Source organism: Myotis daubentonii, chromosome 11, assembly GCF_963259705.1.
Source record: "Myotis daubentonii chromosome 11, mMyoDau2.1, whole genome shotgun sequence".
Lineage (NCBI taxonomy): Eukaryota > Metazoa > Chordata > Mammalia > Chiroptera > Vespertilionidae > Myotis > Myotis daubentonii.
In genome coordinates this window covers 38,665,684-38,689,005 of record NC_081850.1, presented here as the reverse complement: position 1 = coordinate 38,689,005, position 23,322 = coordinate 38,665,684, and the positions used below count along the sequence as shown (strand labels likewise).

General features: G+C 42.9%; 1 protein-coding gene across 2 annotated transcripts in view; it reads right to left on the bottom strand.

Annotated features, from left to right (window-relative positions):
- The window catches only part of MAMDC2 (MAM domain containing 2), a 131,866-nt gene that overhangs the window by 38,173 nt on the left and 70,371 nt on the right, over positions 1–23,322 (bottom strand). For both annotated transcript variants that reach the window (XR_009447616.1, XM_059656873.1), the window contains exons 4-8: positions 22,403–22,487; positions 19,119–19,256; positions 10,730–10,986; positions 7,184–7,277; positions 453–596 (exon numbers count right to left, since the gene is read on the bottom strand). Coding sequence is in view for 1 of the 2 variants with exons in the window: in XM_059656873.1 (XP_059512856.1) it covers positions 453–596; positions 7,184–7,277; positions 10,730–10,986; positions 19,119–19,256; positions 22,403–22,487 (718 nt within the window). In the remaining variant the exon portion in view is untranslated. The remainder of the gene's footprint in view (positions 1–452; positions 597–7,183; positions 7,278–10,729; positions 10,987–19,118; positions 19,257–22,402; positions 22,488–23,322) is intronic.

The following is a 23,322-nucleotide window of genomic DNA, read 5'->3' as shown; positions in this document are numbered from 1 at the left end:
CAGTTCCAGAACATTTTCATCACCCCCAAAGGAAATTCTACACCCATGACACAGCAACTCTCCATTTCCTGCTCTCAGCCCGGGGCAACCACTAATCATTTTGTCTATAAATTTGCCTATTCTGAATATTTCAGATAATTGGACTCTGGTAGCTTTCTAAAGGTACTTCTCCATTTAAAGCGAAGAGCAAGATAATTTCCAATGGTTTGGCTATTAATTAATTGGCAAATATTATTGCTAGCCCAGCAACTTGAATTCCAGTTTTAAAAAATGGTCAAATGCAAGATTAGCAATTGTCTTTGCCTCTTTACAGCTGCCTTCTTCTTCTTTTTTTTGAAGTCTTGGTAGATGTGGGATAAGAATGGAGAATGGAGCATGAACAGTACCCCCACCTTGCCCACCTGCTCCATCCCCCTCCCCCAAAGTCCCCACAGGGATGATTCCTGGTTTACCTAAGCCAGAAGTGTGGTCACCAGCCCGATACATGTTTGGTTTTACTTTCACTCGGGCCCAGCCTGGACCTTCTTTATCTTGGTAAAAGTTGCAGAGATCCTCCTCAAAATTGCAGCTGGCTTCTATGGCACTGAAAGGAAGCTCTAAGCAAAGCAGAACCAAAGTTAAAGTGTGCTTAACCCAAGGCTTTCAAAGGACTTCACCAACTGATTGACAAATACATACACATTTGTACCAGGAGAAGTAAAACACATCAAAATATTTTCAACCTAATGGCACGGTGACAGGTTAGCATCAAATCAACTTGTCAGCATGGCAGAAAAACTGTTCTTTTCCTCCCTAAAGGGATGGAAGAAGCTCCTTTCACATTCTATACAAAAATAAAGCAGTGCCAGACTTCAAGAGAAATTTCTTTTCATGCTGTAAAGAGTGTGCACATTTATTCATATACTTCTTTGCAATTCAAAATTCATTCATACAAAATTAAAAGGAAAGAGAAAAGACAGGGATTTGAGGAAATTCTTAATTTATCTTTAAGACAGATATTTTAGAAATAATATTTTCCAGAAAGAATTTTCTTTTGTTGATCAATCTCTGTGGCAGAAGCACAGCCACCATCTATTTATAATTGACATTCTTGGTAGGAGCTGATCTGCTGGGAGAAAATCATTACTTAGTATAAATCACACTGTGCAAAAAGATATACCAATTCTGTCACCGATACTGCTATTTTTCGGGTTTATGCTGAGTTCCAGTATCATTTACCTTGGTTTATAAATGCCCTCTCATTCCAGATTGCCGGAGGGAATGGCATATAAATTATTTCTGCTCTTTTAAGAATAACTTAGTCCTAGCAACAAATTATTGCAGACCTCACTGGGAACCAGACTTTGGGACACATTCAATGTAGCTGAGTGGGATCCTGTGCTGCATGCTGACATTGTGGTACTGGTCCAATCTTTTAGGGCAAGAGAGAGGGGGCACTGTTTTGAATACCTGGAAAACCATCCTTAGAGGAACATTGGAGTTCTTGGAGCAGTGATCTAATGAAACAGGGAGGTATTTAGGGACAAAGACTAGTATACTCTCAATTTATCAATTGTCAAAGCAAGAAAACATTCAAGTGGGCTGAGGAACTGGCCCAGATTAAGGGGACAAAAGAGGCAGGACAACTTGGTCCAGGAAACCAACAGTTATAAATTGGCATTATTGGGGCCATTGGTAAATTAGTATATGGGCTATAGTTTAGTTGATAATATTCTATCAGCATTCAGTTTCCTGAAGTTAATCATGTTGGAGAACATGTTTGGTTTTAGAAAACATACATCGAAGTATTTAGGGGTAAAGGGGTATAATGTCCACAACCTACTCTTAAGTGGTTGATAAAGCAGATGATGCTAAATGTTAACAATCTGTAGATCTGGGTGAAGAGTGTACAGGAGTTCTTGATAGTATTCTTGCAAATTTTGTCTGAGTTTGAAATGATACAAAAACATCCAGTTCTAAAAACACTAAGTGAAGAAAAAACACCGTGACTAACATTACAAAGAAAAGAATAGGAATGTTCCTGTTCATCTGGAACCTGACTGTGTCTCAGATGACACACCCTACAAGGGCAGAGAAAGAGCACCGACAAGCCAGGGAGGCCTCAGCTCTAGGACCCGTAGGTTAGCCCCACACTGCTCGGCCTGCCTGTCAGCATCAGGCAGTATCTTTAGGCCATGAAGACAGTCTTTCAAAAATGAAAATGATGTCATACAAACAAGGACTCTTTGACATCCCCCATGGAGATTTGGTATCATGGGAAACCCCATGATGGTCTCCAGTCTTAGTCATCCCTCTGCCACCTAGTAATGAAAAAAACAAAAACAAAATAACACCACCACCAAAACCAAAAACAAATGAAAATTTAAAATCTACAGAAAATGGCATGGCATTCCGCAAAGCCATGCTCAATGATAATGGCAGGTCAGTGACATTACTCATCAGGAACATATAGCACAGAATATGCCCCTGGGAGGCTACAAGAGAACCAGAACCCATTTATTAGGTAACTAGAGGCCTGGTGCACGAAATTCGTGCACAGGTAGGGTCCCTAGGCCTGGCTAGCAATCAGGGCTGATTGGGGCCTTCCGGCTGCTGGCCGGGGCCTTCCTTCGTTCCATGTCGCCCCCTAGTGGTCAGCACACATAATAGCGAGCAGTCAAACTCCCAGTAGGTCGAACTCCCGAGGGGACAATTTGCATATTAGTCTTTTATTATATAGGATTAGGAGAGGGTGTGAGGTGGTATTAAAACTTGAAAGTAAGCAAAGATCACCTCTCTCCATGGTCACCAACTGAGTCATACAGAAAAGATTTTTCTGAGGATGAGATTATATTCTTTTGCTAAATAATTTAGTCCTAGAAATGGATTTGTCCAGGATCCTGAGAAGTTTTCATAAAACAAAAATCTCAAAAGCATAATTCAGAGCAGGGGTCCTCAAACTTTTTAAACAGGGGGCCAGTTCACTGTCCCTCAGACCGTTGGAAGGCCAGACTATAGTTTTAAAAAAAACTCTGAACAAATTCCTATGCACACTGCACATATCTTATTTTGAAGTAAGTAACAAATGTTTTCGGCAGGCTGCATGTGGCCCGCGGGCCGTATTTTGAGGACCCCTGATTCAGAGCCTAAATCTTTTCCACCCAGAATGCTTTTCAACCATGAGATAGACTCTAATTCCTGAAGATGGGGCCAGAGGACCTGTTTGTGGCCCAACATGAGCTCCTCAGAGCTCTGAGGTGGGGAAACGCCTTTGCTTCAGGCTTGTTTCAGAAGCACCTGGTCAGGTGGTGGTCACAATTGAGCTGCTGGGGAGTGTTAATGACATATTTGAAGCATAGGAAGGATCAGGCAGTTGGAAGCCCCCCCCACCCCCACCAGCAGTAGCTGATCAGAAAACAAAGTCCCTAGCAAGGCACCAATAAGCATTACAATGTAAGATTTAGTTAGTCCCTTGCCTTTTGACATTTGAACTTTTTAGAAATGAGAGGCTTTGAAGAAAGATAATCTAATCAGATGGAGGGTTACTGCAGTTTGAGAAGAATCGGCGGCAGCGTTTCTCATCTTTTGCTCTGCTCCTGGGAGTTCACGGTGAGGAACACAGAATCTGTCCTAGAGATTTAAAAGCTCGCCAGCCGCTGTGCAGCTAGGGATCTGGGTGCCATGTGCTCTCTAGGGTGCTGAATTAGCACAGTAATTTTATTTAGCAGGAGCCAGCAAGGCCGGGACAGCTCCAAGAGGCTTGGGGAAGAGAGTGAGTGGGACCTGGCACCAGACCAAGGAATCATGACGGAGCAGAGGCTGGGCCAGTGACCAGGCTGGGGAGACGCTTGAGGGCCTCTGAGCTAAGGATGGCTATGGCAACTTCAGCTGTAACCAAGGCAACAACTGGAGCCAGGTTGTCAGTTGAACAAGAGATCTGGGTAGTGTATTGTTATTGGTGAATAACGAGATTGGTCAAGATTGGGAGTTAGGCCCAATTGGGCCCCTCCCAGTCCTTGGCCTTGGTATGGGGTGGACCCAACCTCAGAAAGGAGTTGGGCCTGCATGGGGCAGAATGGTGAAACTTTCAGTCTGAGGTTGAGCATTAAGGCAGGATTCCTAGAAGTGAATGGAATCACCTGTCAGGCATTCAAGATTTACAATCTAAAAGGAGAGCTTCCTATGATCTAGATCAGTGGTTCTCAACCTGTGGGTCGAGACCCCTTTGGCGGTCGAACGACCCTTTCACAGGGGTCGTCTAAGACCATCCTGCATATCAGGTATTTACATTACGATTCATAACAGTAGCAACATTACAGTTATGAAGTAACAACGAAAATAATTTTATGGTTGGGTCACAACATGAGGAACTGTATTTAAAGGGCCAGAAGGTTGAGAAGCACTGTTCTAGATCTAATGGTGGAAGGGAGGGAGTCTGTGGGTGGGAAAGGCAAGTGCTGGAACTCATGGCGGGAGGAGTGGGGTGGTCTCACGGTCCTCTGGAGCACCCTGGAAATACTCGGGGAGCAACACGACATTGGTGTTTAACCCCTGTGACTCTGTGATGTGTTCAGGTCGGGGAAACTGGACTAAATCTAAGCCCAACCAGATGGTGGAGAGCAGACGTTTCATGTGTTGAATTAATTATTGTCTCAGCCTACTAGGGAGGTGAGGGGGGATGCTAGATCCAGCTGGGAAAAGCACAGACAGCAAGTCTGGAGCTAACCAAGATAAAGACAAAAAATGTTGGCACCTGCTATGAAACAGAAGGGCATAAACTATTTGAGAAATGTAAGATGAAGTATGAAAACCAAAGGGCTCAGCTTCTAAGACTCCGAATCTGGCTCACAGCTGCGTAATGAAAGGCACAAGCAGGCTCCGGCTCCCACATCCATCAGGGCAGTGGCCTTTGTTGGTTCTCTTTAGTTTCAATCCGAGCCCCTGTTCTCTAGGGAATGGATGGGACTATTTTGAAAATTAAGTAAATAATATTAAGTTTCATGATCAAGCAGTTTCTGTGTGCCAGCCTGCTGAGGCCTTCATAGACATTAACTCATCAGTCTTTCAGACAACACTATGGAACAGATTCTTCCATCCTCGTCATATAAATGTGGAAAGAGTCGCAGAGAGGTTAATTAATAAGCCCAAGGTCACACAGCATGTAAGCGGCAGCGTAGGGATCTGAATGCAAAGTCCTGGCTCCCGAGCACACCACTGTGATCACGTGTTTAAACCATTTTAAAGCAAAGTTGGTACGTTGGTAGGTTCTCAAGGCCAATTTGGAGTCTTGATTAACCTAACTATAGGCCAGTGATGGCGAACCTTTTGAGCTCGGCGTGTCAGCATTTTGAAAAACCCTAAATTAACTCTGGTGCCGTGTCACATATAGAAATTTTTTGATATTTGCAACCATAGTAAAACAAAGACTTATATTTTTGATATTTATTTTATATATTTAAATGCCATTTAACAAAGAAAAATCAACCAAAAAAATGAGTTCGCATGTCACCTCTGACACGCATGTCATAGGTTCACCATCACTGCTATAGGGTGTCCCTCCAAAATGTAAACACATCAATTGATGTTTCTTTATTTTCAGATTTAACCCATTGGAGTTAATAATTCTTCAAAGTATGTATACACTTATTTGGGATACCCTGTATATAAAAATGTGGAGGAAGGGTCTTTATGTGGGCTGGGTTTTACAGACTGAGGGGCCACCAGCCCTTTTAATACATGGTCCTTATTTGATATGATGTTGGGATCTCTCTCTTCTGGTCACCACTCAGTAGAAAAGAACACACATATATTCTGTATCTTTTTAAAAGGGAAAGTATTTCCAAACATTAGTTCAAAAGTGGCTCAGTAGATTCTGTGACCTCCCAGCTGCCTCTTCACGCCCTCTAGCCAGTGCAGATAATGAATAAACACCTCCTTTTGCACACATGTTACTTGGAAATATAAAGGTTCAATGTAAATGCCTAGTGACAAAGAAAAATTTTCTAAAACTAATGATAATGAGGTTGTAAAACTACTATTGAGATATTAGCTGGAAATGGGATTTGGGAGCAATCAGATTTAGAGAAGTAAACAATTTTGCCTTCTGTGTTCTGCTACATTAAGAGACTCTTTTAGTCTTTGATTACAGTTTAGATTAAATAATTTTAATGAACATACATAGTTCCAGTCTAGTTCTTTCCATTTCACTAGCTTTTATTTAAAAATTAAAATCAGTAAAAATAATATTTGGTTTCATCAAATTAATATGTTTCTCTCTAACTTTGGGGTAACAGTTTAGCCTGAATAGAAAATATTATCTTTCTTGAAAGTCCTCCTGCTTGTCGAATATATCTGAAACCATATTAAGTTAGATATGAACTCTATCTTAAGTGAAAGCCAAGACTATAAAGGCCAAGTTCAAAAATCTACTTTCCATAGTCTATAACCCAAAAGAAGGGCTCAAAAATAAAATGGGAAGACTACAGCATCTCCTTGGGACCCCTCAAGGAAACAAAGTCACTGAAGTGTAAGGTCAATTGCATTTACCTGGGTTATCATTAATACAGTGTCAGACTTCTTATTCTAAAACATCTGTTTTCTAATGCACATTGAAATGGTTTGCTTACCTATTTTTCCAAAAAGTAAAAATTTCTTCTTTTCCAATCACCAAGTTTATAGAAATTACAAAATTAGCCATGATAAAGTAACCTGAGAGTTCACTTAGAAAGAGAATTTAAATTGAGTACATAATATTTAACAAAAAACCATCATATACTAATATCTTTAAACATGAGGACATTTATAGGTCTTGGACACATCATATTGGAAAGAGTTTCCATAATTCTACTCAGTAGATTTTGAGTTATTTCCTACCTACCCATCCACCTGTCTATGAACTCAAGATTTTATCTATTAAAGAGAAAGATGTGGAGAGAATGAGTATTATTTAATTTTCATATCCTAATAGGTAGGAAGATTAAAGCTCCTTAGTACCTGACCAGGGCCTGTGGTGTCAGAAAAATTAGATTCACTCTGTGAGAAGAAATAAAGAGTAATATAACCAGTAAAGTGACTATTCAGTTAAATAATTTTTTAAGGATGAGATCATAGAAAAGGTAACGAAATTAGAAAGCATTAAGACAAGTCCTGACCATAGGCATCTATTGAGAAGGAAAATTCCAAATGTAAAGGAAAAGATGCTTACCTGTCTGGTTTTGGCAGTGAACAGGAGAGAAAGAAATATCATCCAGGGCAACATATCCTCCATTGGGACCATTGAAAGCAACTTCAAAAATAAGCTGCGGAGGAAAATGACAGAGTGTGCTCCAGCTCCACATATTTTCTCTTAGGCTTAAGTGCTCTTAACCATGATGGAGAATGATGTGTCTATAAGCCAGGAGATGCCAAGGTATAGGTACTTATGTCCCTAAATGGAGGAGTTTGGGCAGCTGCCTCCTCAACCCACAGTCTCTTTTAAGAAGAGTAAATACTAAACCCTAAGTTGAATTTGATTGAACTTTGCCCCCTCCCTTGAGCATCAGCTAACGTACCGATGTCACTTTCCTAAAGAATTACAGAAGTGACAGTTTGCACTATGAACTTCAGCTAGAGACACAACAGGCTACTTGCAGAAAGCAGGTTAGGTTCCCTTCCTGCACTTCACAGAGCACTAAGCCCCTCTAAGGCCTCTGCCTTTTTCATACATGAAATCCTATGTGAGGGTCCTGTACAAAGATGATGCAATCAAATCTCCTGATAGATAAGACATGATAAGGCCCAGAAATTCCATACATAGATGTTAGAGTTCCAGGAATGTCTGAATGGCTAGAAAGAACATGGGGTTAATGCATTATCCCCTTTAATTTTTCTCTCCTCTCTGCCACCAACTCTGAGTTCAGCTGACCACCTTCTGCCTATGGGGATCAGGTGTGCTGGGCACAGCATTCACCTGTATTGGGAAAACCACCCAAGTGTGAAGTCCACTCTTGTGAACTGATAACAGTGTGGAGTATGAGCTGAAACTCAAATGCCTACAAAAACCAGGCAGGTCATGACCTGGGCTTGGGGTGATGGAGTAAGAAAGGGTGCAGACCGTGGTGAAAAGGGTTTGGCTACTACTTGGTCAGTTGCTGTCGTGTGGGAATTCAGGCCTAATATGTCTGGATCTACCAAGTTGTCAAGAGGACCCAGATCTCTAGATTTTTACTTGAAATCTTTGGATATTTTTTAATGTTGGTAATTAATTTAAAAATTAAAACAAAGAAGCAAAAAATAAACAAACAAAAACAAACACCTCTACAGCAGCTGGGAAAATCATTGTGGACTAGATTTGACCCACAGGCTTCTAGTTTCAGCCTCTTATGAACAGAATAGTGTCTTGGAGGCAGACAGACCAGAGTTCAAATCCCATTTCCATTGGTTACAAGCTCGGTGACCTTGGGTACATTGCTAAACCTCTCGGGGCCTTGCTTTTCTTATTTATAAAATAAGCATAACAACACCGACCTTGTAGGACTGTTGAGATTCAATGAGAAGATGTACATAAAGATCAGAGCATGCAGTCAGGTGCATCATGAGCTCTGAATTAAACTCATGCCTTTTTCTTGGGTTGACCCTGAGCCCAGCTAGCCACTAATTAGCTTGCACAGGCCCCTTCTCTCCTCTGGGTCTCAGTTTCTCCATTTTTGAAAAGAAAAAAGAGTTTGGACAAGATGGTTCCTAAGGTCCCTTTCAGCTTAACAACAGTGGTCCTGCAGAGGCCTGGGACCTGGACTCAGCAAAATCCATGAGGGCCTGGAAGTTTATCTCTGGCAAGGCAAAAAGTGCTGAGGACAAAGGGAACAGATGTGGGCAAATGAGAAGGGGCAGATGAAGTTTACACACTTAGCACTGGTCCATGAAAGCCAATAAAGGGCGTGGATGGCAGAACTTATCTTACAGAGCAGGCAAATGAGAATGATTACTTCAGATCAGAATATGCTCATATGCCCATCACAGCTCATGTGCCACTCTCTTGCTCAGAAAGAGGGTCTCAAATGCTTGTTTGCCTCTTTAAAATTCATCGGACAATACGGTGACATTAAATTCACTGTTTTCTGCAGGATACGTCTCTTTTCCTGGCAATTACTGAGAGCAAATAATGCAAGCATAATGAGTTCAGACTACTAGAGCAAATGACACACGTGTGAATCAAAAGGATATATAGTGAAGTTTAGTAATGCCCAGCATTGATTTTTTTAAAAAATTGACATCTCATCCAACAAATGTTGCCTAAGGAGTTTATGGTTGAAGCGAAAGAGTTCACAAAGAAAATGCTGTGTGTGTGTGTGTGTGTGTGTGTGTTTGTGTGTGTGTGTGTGGGGGGGGGGAGTCTGACTCATTTGACTTTGAAAGAAGGAAAAACTACTTCTGAAGCAGTAATGTGCATTTCTCTTTCTCCATGTAACCCAAGCTCACAGAACATTTTCCACTGAGCTGTGAGAGCAAACCGAGGCCTGGTCAGCCTTTGGGAGGGGCACTGGGCTCTTTCTGGGCTGTATTGGGGGAAAAGGGGTCCTCAGAGGGTCAGGGGAGTGGCAGGCCGTCAGTAGACAGGACATGACAGAAACCACGACCCAACCCCAACCCTCTCTGAAGCTCCACATCAGGCGAGCAGATGGCACCAACAAAAAGCACCCGGAGGATAATCCCCTCCTTTTGCACTTTCAAGGGAACAGGGAAAGAGATTGTAAAAAGCACAAAGTGAAAAGCGGGGACAATGATAACCCGTGGTAACTAAGACTCTGCTTATAGCTCCAAATCTGCAGCCCCACTGTTGCCCCACTGATTCGAGAGGTCCTAGGGGTCCTCAGACAGAGCTGGGCCTCTCCTTCAGCTTCCGGTCAGATTTCAGTTCAGGGACTTTTCTACGTGCCCTGGCACTCACCAGCTGTGTGACCTAGATGAGAAACATCAAACTCCTCAGACTCTCCATTTCTCTTTCTCATTGGCGATATGGGGATATTTATCTACTTCATTGGATTGTTGTAAGTACTAGAATATACATATGTATTAATCTATATAATTAGAAAAAAAGGTATTTTAAGGAAAAATATCAAAATGTTCATTGTTCTCATCTTTGCCAGGTTGGCCCTGGCTATTTTAGTTTGTTTTGCTTTCCTGAATTGATTAATTCTTCTGCATTAGACATTCATCACTCATGTAACTATAAAAGTTTTAAAACCAAAGGACCATTGTTTCAAATTCAGACCACAGTCATAACTTTAGTTCTGATTTTTATGACATTATTTATACCATAAAAGAGAAAAGAAGAAAAATATTATTTTTCTAGGAAGACTATTCCTTCAAATAAGGGAATAGAAATAACCTTCCTTATAATACCCCTTATAACTGCTGGCAGGAATGAAAGTTCAAAAGTGACTTTCACTTAGAAGGCATTGATCTTTTTTGACCTTCTACGGTGCAAGGTTCAAAGAGAGGGTGGGCTCCCCAAATCTAGTTGGTGACAGACTTTTCCATATCCATCCTTAGAAAAAATAGTCGTGTTAGAAAATGAAGGCGATAAAGGAGGAAGGCAGAAGGGAATACAAAGAAGAGAGAGAAGTGGAGGAGACTGAGGAAGGGAAGAGAGAAAAAAGATTGAGATACAGCGGAGAAGAATGAGTGTGAGACTGTAGCACCTCCTGGCCTCCATCTCTGTGTGGACAGCACCCTGCATTGTGGCTGGGTCAGGGCCCATGGGAACACCTACCTCCATGGGGTACGGGGCACTGAACTCCACTTCAGCGAGGTTCCAGGCAGGATTCCCTGGGCTGTTGGTTTTCCAGATCTCCTCATAAAGGCCGGTCACATCCCGAGAATACAGGGAGAAGACATTGTCATTCCCCTGCTGGAGTTGGTAATAAAACGACAGGCAGCCAGACATGGGGGCTGTGGTCATGGGGGAGATGAGCTGTGCCACCTCCTGGAAGTGCTTGATGTAAACCGAGTCCACATACATGTAATGGCCTGGAGACCACAGAGAAGAGAAAACACAGCATCAGACGGGCTGGGATTTTCAGATGAAATGGTGGGATTCTGGGATTCACTCGGAATCATCCAGTGGGAGTGATGGAGAGGAAGTGAATGAGTTACAGATGAAGAAGTTTGGCCGTGGGTTGATGAAGGGTGCACCTGGGAGAGAAATACATGGAGTTCACTGTGCTCTGCTAAATACAAGATAAGAACCATTCTTTTCCTGTTCCTTACGTTTGACTGAAGTAAACATCCATATAGAAAGGTAGATATATCATCTGTAAAGTGCTTGGGTTTTCCCAAGCTGAACACAGCTGTGGAAAGGAAACAGAACATTACCCCAGGGAACCCCCCCCCCCCCCCCGCCCTCGCAAGCCTTCTTTGAGTTATACGGATTCTAAGAACATGCCAAGTGTACCACCTGTTTCTAAAAAGGCATAGAGAGGCTCTCCTATACGTCTTTACAATATATACAAATGTCACTGCATATTCTTTGAGAAACTAAGATTTAGAATTCATACTGGATAACAAGTTGTACCTCTTTAATAGAACATGTAGGTCAATCGACACTGCGGATAGGATTAGGATTTGGGAGGTTAAACTTGTGATGCACACTTAGGAAGGCCTTGGTGGGCTCTGGACTCAGAGGCTGACCTCCATGGGAGGCATTTTGGTGAAATTGAGAAACGATGAGGCAGAATGGGGAGAGCCTGGATTTGGCATTGAAAGAACTAAGTTTGAATCCTGCTCTCTTACTAGCCCCGTGACCTCAAGGAAGTTACTGAATCTCTCTCGGCTTCAATTCCCTAATCTCTAGAATGGAATCAAATACTTCTCTCTTTGGGTTGGTATGAGTATGAAATGAGATTATGTATTCGAAGTCCTTGGCATGTGCCTGGCACATGGTAATTGCCTAACATAATTATAATGAAAGAAAACAATGTCACTAATGATTCTAGTAGCACCATGCTTTCCCCAGGGTCTGTTTTATGTAAAGAGGAGCTATTGTTATTAGCAATTCTGTCTGAATTTATTTAAGCTGCAATGACAAAGGAATGCTATGCAATGCAGCTTCCATAGAATGGCTCTTCTATTTACAAGCTCAGAACAACTACAGCCTAATAATATCTTTGTCTTTATTACATTATACCTAGTTTATAAGGATTCCTTTTATCCTTGGCAAAATAGTGGTAAGGCTATTAGGAAGAATATATGCATTCACACACTGGGTACTTACTTTGATCTAGCACACTGCCCAGTATGTGGTAGGCCCTCAACTGATGGTTATTCAAAGCATAAATATGGTCTCAGGAAGGTCCTCATGTCAACAAGGAAGAGGAGAAAGATGGACAAATCAAAGCTTTCTTTTTCCTGGTAGCAAATTGTCCAATCCCTGAAGAACCTTTCTTGTTTAAAGATAATTTTTAAGTCATCTTGCCAAGCCATGCAACTGTGAATACATGGAGATGACAAACTCTGCTGCTCAGAGGAGCCAGCTAGGTCAGGTGTATGACTGAAGTAGACTGGGTCAGGGAAGAAGACACCATGCAGAGTTATTGCAATATTAGTGACTATATTCCCTATGCTGTACTTTATATCCCTGTGCCTATTCTGAAATTACAATTGGTGCTTATTAATTCCTTCACCTTTTTCGTCCATCCCTCCAACAACAACCCTCTCATCTTTACTTAGTCCCCCAAACCCCTTCCCTCGGACAACTACCAGTTCTCCAGAGACGAAGTTTTTTGTTTGTTTTCAGAGAGGAAGTTTTTAATGCACTTCCTAATAATATGTCTTACCAATGAAACAATCTCTTTCCAAGACATGCCCCTGGGGAAACTGGGTAGAAGAGCCACCATGGAGGTGGGCTGCTCACATTTCCTTCAAGTGAATTTGCCTCATGAGCCACAACTGAGTGACAGCCTCCAGCTATCTCATGTGTGGCTCTATGATGGCCACACCACCCTGGGCTGTTCTCAGCCAGTGACCCAGCATAGCAGGGGGACCGGAGCAGGGCCAGTCTGTGTGACACGGGCTCGTCAACAACTCCCCACCGGCCTGGCCCCTCTTTCACAGGCGGTGGCCTTCCTGCCTATGCCGAAGGCTCTCCCAAGGCTGCGTTATGACTCTCACCGCCATGGGCCCCTTTCTCCATAAAACATACTAACATTATGTTGTATGACTGCACTGGATAAAGATTAATATAATCCAGGCAGGGCTTATTATATGTGTTATTGCATTTATTTTCTTCTTTTTCTTTTAAAATAAATAAAATATAAACATTCTCATAGGTCCTGAAAAATGTCATGGCTCCTAGGCGCTGTGACTACTATGCCTAATGGATATATTGACCTGGCCCAGCCACTCCAGTTCTCTCCTCCTTTATCCTTCATAGTCATTTCCCTTAATTAGTCTCTTTCACACCCAAACCCATCTTGGTGTCTGCTTCTTGGAGGACCATTCTACCCGGGCTGAGGAACACTTCCAAAGACTTTCAGAGACTCTCTGAATCTGGGGGAGACCTCACATATCCACTTGAAATTATTCATTCTACTCCCAGAGTGCATGATAACTGTGCTTAGAGAACTGTCTCAGACCCTGTCCCATTATGAATTATCTTCCTGACCACCTTCTTTAGAGGCTAGTTATTCACCTGCTGAGTGAATAATATTTTAATCCCTGAATTTGCAGTTAAAGTCCCTCATCATCAACACATGCACAAGACACTAGGCCAACTGAGCCACAATCACATTTCTGATCCAAAAAAACATCCAGCAAGCACAATGTGACCTGCCCAAAGTGAGTCAGAGAGGCTTCTGGGAATAAGAACAGGACTGCTGACAAGTCTCATATGGAACCACTAGACTAGACCACATCATTCATTCGCTGCCAATATTGGGTACTATTTACTGAGCATCTGAGTAAGACTAAGTTTTTCACTGAAAAACAAAAGGTAGCTCATCATAAGTTTATCATCTCAGTTGAAGGGGTGGGGATGTTTCAGAAATCCCCAGGTGTCTGCCCAGGCTGCATGTGTGTCATTGTTGGGTACAATATGCTCTGAGCAATTGGCTGGGTGGGTGCAGGCACCATTTTATGTACCTTTCCAAGGGGGAATGAAGAAGGTACTGGAGTTCTTAGGAAATTATGTCTAGTGTCTGGTATTATGAGAATTTTCCTGCCCAGTTCAATGAGGCCAACCCTCTTGTCTGGTTCTAGAGCCTCCAAAATTTCTGTGAGAGGCAAGTTTTATCAGATCCTGTAAGTTTGAATAGGATGAAACTAGGTATAGATGGACCATGTGGACAGGATCCTATAATCAACCTAATCATTGGGAATCCTATAGTCCACAAAGACTTTAAGTATCACATTTTAAACTGGAAATGAAAGAGTCTATGGAGGAAACAAGGGTTGCCCCATAAGTTTAAAAAGTGAGAAGTTTGTTTCCTCTCCTCTGAGGTCTGAGGTCTGAGTTGCTTTGCCATGCTCAGATTGGGAGCCGGTCTATTTCCCCCTCATTCTGGATTATACACTAAAAGCCTGCACTTTTAAGGGGGAGTTGGGGGAAACCCCAGTAATTTCTAGTTCTGTTGAAAGATAAAAACTCTTAATGGTGCCCGCCAAAGCCGAGGCCCCCAGGGACCATGTCTGCAGTGACCCCGCATGTGCGCTTGCCTCTGAAGGGAAACTTCTCCCTTTCTTGAGCAGCCCCTGGATTAGCTCAACTTTTCACGTGGAATCCATGGCCCCTGCTAGTTCACCATTTCCCCTTGAATCAGGAGAAGAACTCTGAGGGAAGTCCCTGAACTTTTATTTTCAAACAGTCTGGCTAACCAGCATTCCACAAAGATTGCCCCTGGCCTGGCTGCCAGGCCAAAGGTGTCCTCTGACTCAGCTGTGATTGCGCCCCGCTGGCCACAGTTGTGCTCCAGTTGTGACGCTTGCTTCCATGTCATGGTTGTCTGGACAAGCTGTCTCCTGGGTGAGGAGAAAGTCTGGTCTGCAGAATCGCGTGCCAGCTGGAAACACCCCCTGGTCTGCTGGCATTGTGAGGAGACAGCACCCAAAGATAGCCAGTCATCATGCCTGCTCTCCTAGTCTATGAATCTGACAGTTTCCTTCATGAATCTTTAGTTCTGTGGGTTTGGGTGAATTTTACTATAATAGAGTCAGATTCCTATAATCATCCAATCATTGGGGATCCTATAGGCCACAACAGTTTGCAGGGATGTCATAAATGTAAATGAATGTGAAGTGGAACTTCTTGTCTCTGCTAAGACTCAATGTCAAAAACAATGGGTGATAAGTAGGTCTATTTTCTAAAGAGCAGTACAGACCATCAATGTATAATGCACTCCATTGTGGCAGACCTGGCAGCTAAGCCAGCTCCACCAGATGTAGCTTACCTCTCCACCCAGCCTGTATGTATGTGACAAGGCCAGAGAGGGATCAGAGAGACAGGAGACAGAGTTTCTTTGAAGAGAGTTGTCATGGAGCTGACCTGCCATGTGTCTCCCAACCCCCGCCCCCCCCACTGCCCTCAAGGGAAGGGGAGGAAATGCTTCCCCATTCTTGCCAAGGGAGGAGACTTAAGGGAGCCACTTGCAGAGAGGATGGAAGAGGGAAACTCCATGTAACCTCATCCCCACCCACACTTGCAGCAATTCCAAGTTCTTTGGGCCATGAGAAGAGGGTGGTCAGAGTTACTGGGGGAACTTGATGAGTGATAACTGGAGTTTGTGGGGTACAGAGACTGGTGTCTGACTCTTGACTATATAGATCTAAAGGCTGTAGGAGGGACCTGTGGTGGCAGAGAGGACAGAAGGCATTTTGTTGCCAGTGGCTGTTCCTCTGGAGTTTGATGGGGCAAAGATTTAAGTTTTTCCTTAGCTTAAGTGGGCAACTCAGGTGGTAGCTGGGCTAGAGGGCCTTAAAGGACTCTTCTCAAAGGGATGGCATGTGTGCTGTTTGCCTCTCCAGCAGAAGGGGCTGGCTGGGTATTCCATTACGGATAGATGCTAAAGGGGGTTCCTAGAGAGTGCAGCACCTTGCGAATTTGGCTTCCTGCAGGATAAAGAGCATCAAGTCCAGATTAAACAGCTCTGATCACATAAAACTTTTAGTCTGCTCCCCTTTCCTTTCTGTCCCACCCTTATCATGCCGCCCCCAACCCTGGAGAAGCCAGGAGCAGCAGAGCCAGTGGGGGAAGGGCAAAGGGGAGAAGTAAGAAGAAATAAAGCACAAATGCTCTCTCTCCCTACTGCTCAATTGTGCTCTGGCTGGGGGAAGATTTCACTTGGGTGAGATTTTCGAATTTTGATTTGACTGAATTTCATTATTTAAGAGGAAGCTGCTAATACCGGAAATGGTAAGTCATCTAAGGACAGGGAAAGGAGATCTAGCAGAGCTTGCACAAAGGCAAGGGGAAGAAAATTAACAAGGCTGCCTCCCTACTGAGTGCTAGGCAATGAACAGGACAGATCAATGCAGAGGGTGAATGAATAGGTGCTGTTAAGATGACGCTTGAGCTCAATCTGAACTGAAATGAGAAAAGAATATCATGAGTTATGGAAGGATGATCCATCCATCTCAGGGTCTAGGATGGAACACAATAATTCTGACCTTATTTTAGGTTTTGAAACCTCGGTCAGCTCCTTCTAAAGTGGCACCCTAAGAAGATTGGATTTAAACAAATCTCAGCAAAGAAATGGATTTCCCTCATTATTTTTCCAGCAATTATCTTCTTTTTGCTAAGGCAGGTAGAAAACAGTAATGATCTGAGCTGTCAGTAGGTTCCCTCCTGAAAGATTTTATTGCACTGCATAAAATATTCAAAAAGAAAAAAATCCATATGTGATGAATCAGAATTGAGTAAGGAAAAGCTGACAGTATTCCATCGCCTCCAGTATTCCAAAGATGTCCCACCACAATTCGTACTGCGCACTTCAGCCATTTTCATCACTAGACAAGAATCTGGAGACACAGTGCTTATTTGAAAAATCTGACACTGTTATAAACAACAGCCGAATAAAGGAAAATTCATATCCACATCATATTTTTCAGATATTACATTCACTGTTCCCTTTTCTACAACATAAAGGTCAGAATCCACCTGGGAAGATGTCCTTCAACCCCTCTGAAGCACTAACGTTTCAGAGCCAGCCAGCACACAGCTTCCCTGGCCCCTTGCTGTTTGCCTCTCCAGTCTGTACCTGAAAGCAAAGGTAAAAACTGCTTCAAGTACACAAATGAACAGGAGATGAATTTATCTAAAGCAAAATCTGCTGCCGCAGGCAGATCTGAGCCATTTAATCTTTACTTTGCCACCCAAATAGATAGAGATCAGGGAAAATCAATAGACCCGGTAGAAGGTAAATGTAATAAGGAAGGCAACCTCTCTCTCATGCAAAGCACTGGAGGGTTTTTTGTTTTCAAGAGTGATTGTGCTCAAACCTTTGAGTCACAGGGGCAGAGTGTTTTTCAAATAAAATATTTAAAAATCTGTAGAACTCATGTTTTTTAGCCCCATCACATATGGGGGGAAATCTTACCTAGGAGTCCAGGTGCAAGGAGTGTGAATGAGTATGAGAGAGTGTGTGTGTGTGTGCACACATATGGGTGGGCATTGGGTGGGAATGAAAGGGCTGTTTGGCTAATGTTTGGGCAAGACATTAGTCCAAAAGCTGAAGAGAAACTGAAGTGAAATAGCATAAAAGAGCTAGAAGAAGTAAGTGGAATGTAGGTATCCAGGTGTGGAATAAGTTGGCTGTGTCCTACTTATCATTAGCAGGAATATAATCTTGGATCTGGGGACTACTGTGCCATCATCATACATCCCAGCATTCTCAAATACTCTCTGACCATCTAATACAACATCCACTCTCACACCTACACACCTTTGCATATGTTGCACTTATCTTCTCCTATTCATCTGGCAAATTCTAGTTCTGAAACCACTTCCTCTAGAAAGCCTTCCCTGAACCCCAAATTCAAGGCAGCCTTTCACACTTTTCTGGCCACATATCACTGAGATAAGGACACCAAGAATTATTGCAATTTTAAAACATCAGTCCTTCAAGATTCTCTGTATTCCTTGTACTAGAGTCTAAATATGGCAGAAAACAACCTCAAAATTAGCATACGCCCATAAAATAAGAAAAAGTTTCTCTCTGAAACTCCAAGAGATTGCTAGTTGCTTTATTCATTTAAACAAAGATGACAAGAGGCGATGGCATTTTATTGTTTTGAGTTCAACTGTCTTTTAAAATACTCATGCAGATTCATGGATTAATGTTTCACAACTAGTTATCATTCACTCTACACATAACACTCATTTATAGTGTGGTTCCTACAGTGGCCATAGTGGAGATGGGCTGTGGATCTTTAGGGCCAACTTACACATACACATGGAAACCCCAATCTTTTGTCATTTCCAAAACTGCTAAACCTGCCTTACTTTTAAAAGAAGGAAGTGAAATATTTTGTCTCTTTCTAATCTTAACTCCTTATGTAAGTGATCCTAGATATAGCTAAATAAATAGTTTCTGTGGTATTTTTGTTGTTGTTCTACTATTGTTCTACCTTGACCTTGACTCCCTTCAGTGGAAGCTTTTGCAAGGTCAAATTTTCCCTGCAGAGAACCAGTCCATGTGGCCACTAGGGGGCCCTGCTGCACACCACATTCAGGATTAATCATTGGTCTCAGCTCATCTCACTGCCACTGGACATGTTCTTAAGGACTTGCTTCCATTATTTGATCTATTTTTAGTGAAAAGTCACCTAAGATAATTCCAACCTGGTCTTTAGAAATAAGAAGTTCTGAACAACAAATAGTTAAGAACGTAAAGCATAATGCATACGGAAATGTGAAAACTGCAAGGCCAGGTCATAAGTGAAGAAAAGCCTTTAACTAGGTGGCCCTTCCCTTAGCTACAGCTCTCATGTCTGCAGTTTGTCTTCATCGTACAGCTTGTGCTTTCCTACTCTTCTACCAGGTTTTGGGGACCCTACTCACCTTCCTCTCTCCTCTCTTCTCTGTTGACAGAGCCACAGTTAGGTCAATGCAGGGGGTGGGAAGAGATGGCAGAAAGTTATCATGGGGAAAGGAGTTCATGTCCCCAGCTCACCCAGTTCATTCTTGAACGTGTGATCCTGGGGAAGAACGGAGTGGGAATTCCGACTAGTGCCTCCGCCAACAAACCAGTTCACGTTGGGGTTCCAGCGGTTCACAAAGCCACAGAGATGATTTTCTTCAAAATCACATTCTGGCAGAAGAGAAATAAAAACATATCTCATGGAGATGTACTGCAAAGTTTTCTCTTAGATATCAAAGTATGTTTCTCACTCCCTTTGTCTACTGGAATGTTGTATCAGGATCCCTGGTCAATACCAGTCAAGAAGAGAGAGATCCTGTAATGAACTGAGACTGCCATTCATCATTGCCCCTTTGGACTGTGGTTCTTCCACTTACTAACCTTCTTGCATGCAGAGTGTCTTACTACCCCCTTAGCCAACATTTCTTCTTATGTGAAAGGGGAGCAACATTCCCACCTTATTGGGCTGTTGTAAGTGGGACAGCTCCCAGCACAATGCCACGCTCATGACTGGGGCCTGGTACAAGCCAGACATTTATATCAGCCATCCTGTTTCAAAGCACTATAGGGCTATGCTCTTGGCTCCAGGAATTTTATTGTCTATTTTTTCTTGCACCTGGTAGCCCAGTTTTCTATTTACTTCTCTCATGATGGTGGACAAAATACCCAGAGCTAAGGGGCATCTTTCCTAATGCTAAAGTCCTCTGCTTATTTTAGTAAACAAGAACCTAGTTAGATGAAATAGGCAGGGCAGGGATATCCTAGGCTCTGTGTCCTTCTAAAGCTACTGAGTAGAGAAGAGACACAAGATAAAGAGACCCTCTCCCCGCTTGTAGTGGCATTGACATGTTTACACTGTTGCCAGTCAACAGACTCCTTTAGTAGGGACAAGAAACTCACAAGCCAGTGCTTCCATTGACCCCACTAATCATCAATTAAAAATATGAAGTGTGATTGTGCTGGTCACCTCCCATTGGCCCCTTCAGGTCCACACCCTTTTTTTGCACTCCATTCTGGCCTCCAGAGGTTGACTTGAATGGATTGCATCCACGGGCTCCCCTGCCTTCTGGCTTCCTGTTGGATTCAACCACGGGAAGGTAGGAGGAGAATGAGGTTGGGACTGTTTACTCCTCCAGTGCCCTCCTTGCCTGCCAGGCCTCCATGGGTTGGCTGTGTCCTCTGCTCTTCTCAAGTAGGTCTCACCACAGAGCCACTGTCTCCAGTTCTGCTACCCCTTCAGATCTAAAGCTGGTAACAGTTCATGAGTCATCATTGTTACTGGTCTTGGATTACCGCACCCTCCCTCGCCAGTTTCCTTTACCCACTCACACTTCTGTAGTTTCTTGCTGACCTTTTCTCAAATTACTCAGGTTGAATATACTGTCTGTTTCCACTTTCCTGCCATGACCTTGACTGATATAGTTATCAATGTGTTTTTACATAGGCAGGCACTGAAAAATTTTAAGATTTTCATTAGCAACGTTTCCACTGCAGCATCTGCTAACCAACACTCAACATTCAGTGCCAAAGACTGACGCAGAGTAAAATAAAAAGCAAAATATTCCTCAATGTGCCAGGCATTTTTCTGAGCACTTTATATGAGTTGACTTATTGAATCCTCAAAACAACCCCATGAGGTAGACACTATTATTAACCTCATTTTCCGGATGAGGAACTGTGAGAAGCAAAGAGAGGCACAGAAAGAAAGGAGAGGTGAGAGTGTGTGCATAAGTTTAACAAGATCAAAGTATTGGCTCTCCTTTTGTGTTTTAAACAAAGTACAAGCCATCAAGTGACTTGAAGAACATAAATGAACATTTTTTGAGTGTCCAGCACCAACACAAATCACCATCATATCCATGATCTCATTAGTGCCCACCATAATCCTGAGAGAAGCACTTTATCCCCATTTTACAGGTGATAAAACAGAGGCTGTGGGGCTCCGTGCATTGACTGAGCCAGCAGGCGGTGCTCCGCCAGGAGTGTCTGAGGAGCCAGCTGGCTGTCTAAGGCCCATGCAGCCACCAGATGAGAGCTACAGAGAGGTCCAAGGAAGGGAGCTTGGGTCTAAATGCACTTTCTTCAGAAAATGGTCACATTCTCAGTCTGTTTTCTTTACTTGCATTAGCGTCATCATTGGAAAGTCAAAAGAGAAGTAAGATTCAGAGAATTAGCAAAGGCTCTTTTGTGTTCATAATGGGCTTTGAGTTTCCTTTCTCTTCCTCTCCACAGACAATCAGCCTCCAAGTATTGTCAGTGCTGAAAAGTCGCTCAAATCTACCAGTTTTCCTATTCCACTGTCAACCCCAATTTGAAACCCTCATTATGCTTCCCCCTGTAATGTCACAATCACTTTTAGGGGTTTTCCTACCTCTTTTGTATTTTCCTTGCTTCTAACTCAATTTTCCATGTGGCAGCCAGAGTCATCATCTGAAAACCACAGTTGGAGACTCCTCCCCTGAAGATTGAGATTCAGCACCTCCCAACCACGTAATTCATGAATCCAAGCTCCACAGCCTGAATCCAGACTCTTCCGTAACCAACTCCCTTAGCAGGCCTGGTTCTCGCTTCAAATGCCCTGCTCTGTTTCCTGCCTTTGCCTGAGCAGGCCCTGGGCTTTCTTCTACTGGAGTCTTCCTATCCAGCACCTTTACTTGACTAAGTTCCACTTCTTCTTGAAACCCCAGCACAAATGCATCTCTACTGAATTCAGTCCTCTCAGATTTCCTCTCCTCCCCCTGCACCTCTGCTGCATAGCTTGCCTTTCTCCGGCCATATTTATCAAATGTAGAAATAGCTTCAGGGGCGGGCAAGTAGAAGGTGGGCGACCACAGGACATGGACTATGTCTTCTCTTTACACCTTCTCAGAACTGACACGTAAGAGGCATCCAGCCAACCCAGCTCAAGTGGCATCAAAGGGAAAATTGTGATTATAAAGACAGGCAATGGGGTGCAGGAGAGCAAAGTGAGGAAAGGAGGTAATACGATGCCTGCTTTTCTGGCAAATGCAACCAACGCTGAGTTCGCAGAAAACTGGCAATTATTTTCATTAGAATATGTTGAGGTTAAGGCAGCAACTCAGGTTACATTTGCTGCATCTACTTGTCTTTCATTAATCCAGCCAGTCCAGGCAAACTCTAATGAGCCTTCCCAAGCTAAAGACAGAGAAACAAAATAGACCATTCTAGTGAACTAGCAAAGAATTTTAACTACTCTGCACAATTTAGCCCCTTTAGGACGGATCCAATTTCCTCCGGCAAGAGGGGATTTTAGAAAAGATCCACGTTCTGATACAATGAAAATGAAACCCACTTACCAATACAGTAGCCGGTTGTCATCTTGATTTCAAAGAGTGCAATGCTGGCTGTGTTTCCCAGTCCCAGCACACCTTCTATTAAAACCTGCACAACATATGGGGGGAAAGGGAGTTAGACTTCAAAATGGCATGTTCTCTTGGTTCAGTATTTCAGCTATTCGCCGAAAGCTTTCCAACAGCTTTCAGCAATTCAAGGCAAAATGAGATTGCTTGTCTCAGCTAATTGATATTGGATGCCAATTTCATGATGGACTTTATTAAAACTCGTGTGTGTGTGTGTGTGTGTGTGTGTGTGTGTGTGTGTGTATACATATATACTCAGAACTTTGAGGGGAGCAAGATGTCCAATAAAATCTCAGAGTCAGCTCTCTTCCACTGTTATCCTAAGCCAGTGCTTGCGGTTACACCAACTGGCTGTGGATGGGAAGGAGAGCTTATGTCTCTAGGGAACTCCATTCTGAGACTGACCAGGAACAGAGGGTAGAGTCTTAAGAGGAAAAAAGACCCTGGAGAAGAAGGTAGGAAGCATAATCTGCTTAGTGATGGGCGATCTCTGCATGAGATGGAGGAGGCTCAAATCAATGAACTTATCGTTTCTCTATTGCTGAAAAACTTGAAAATTTCACACAAAGAACAGATAGAAGCATGACAATTTATGAGGCTGATTTTAAGCACTGTTATAGGTTCACATTTGGTCCTATTTCTGAAAGTATTTGCTTTTCCTTAGGTGATTTTAGCCCAATATTTTGCAACTATGTTGGTAGATTTAGGGTCTGATATGCTGTTAGGAGGATACTGTGAAATAGGGAACTGAGACCCTCAATACTCCTTCCCTCGACCCCCCTACTGCCTGATGGAGAGGTACCAGAAGACAGAGGGTAGAGGAGAGTATAGTATTTCAAACCTCTTTGAAGAAGTGG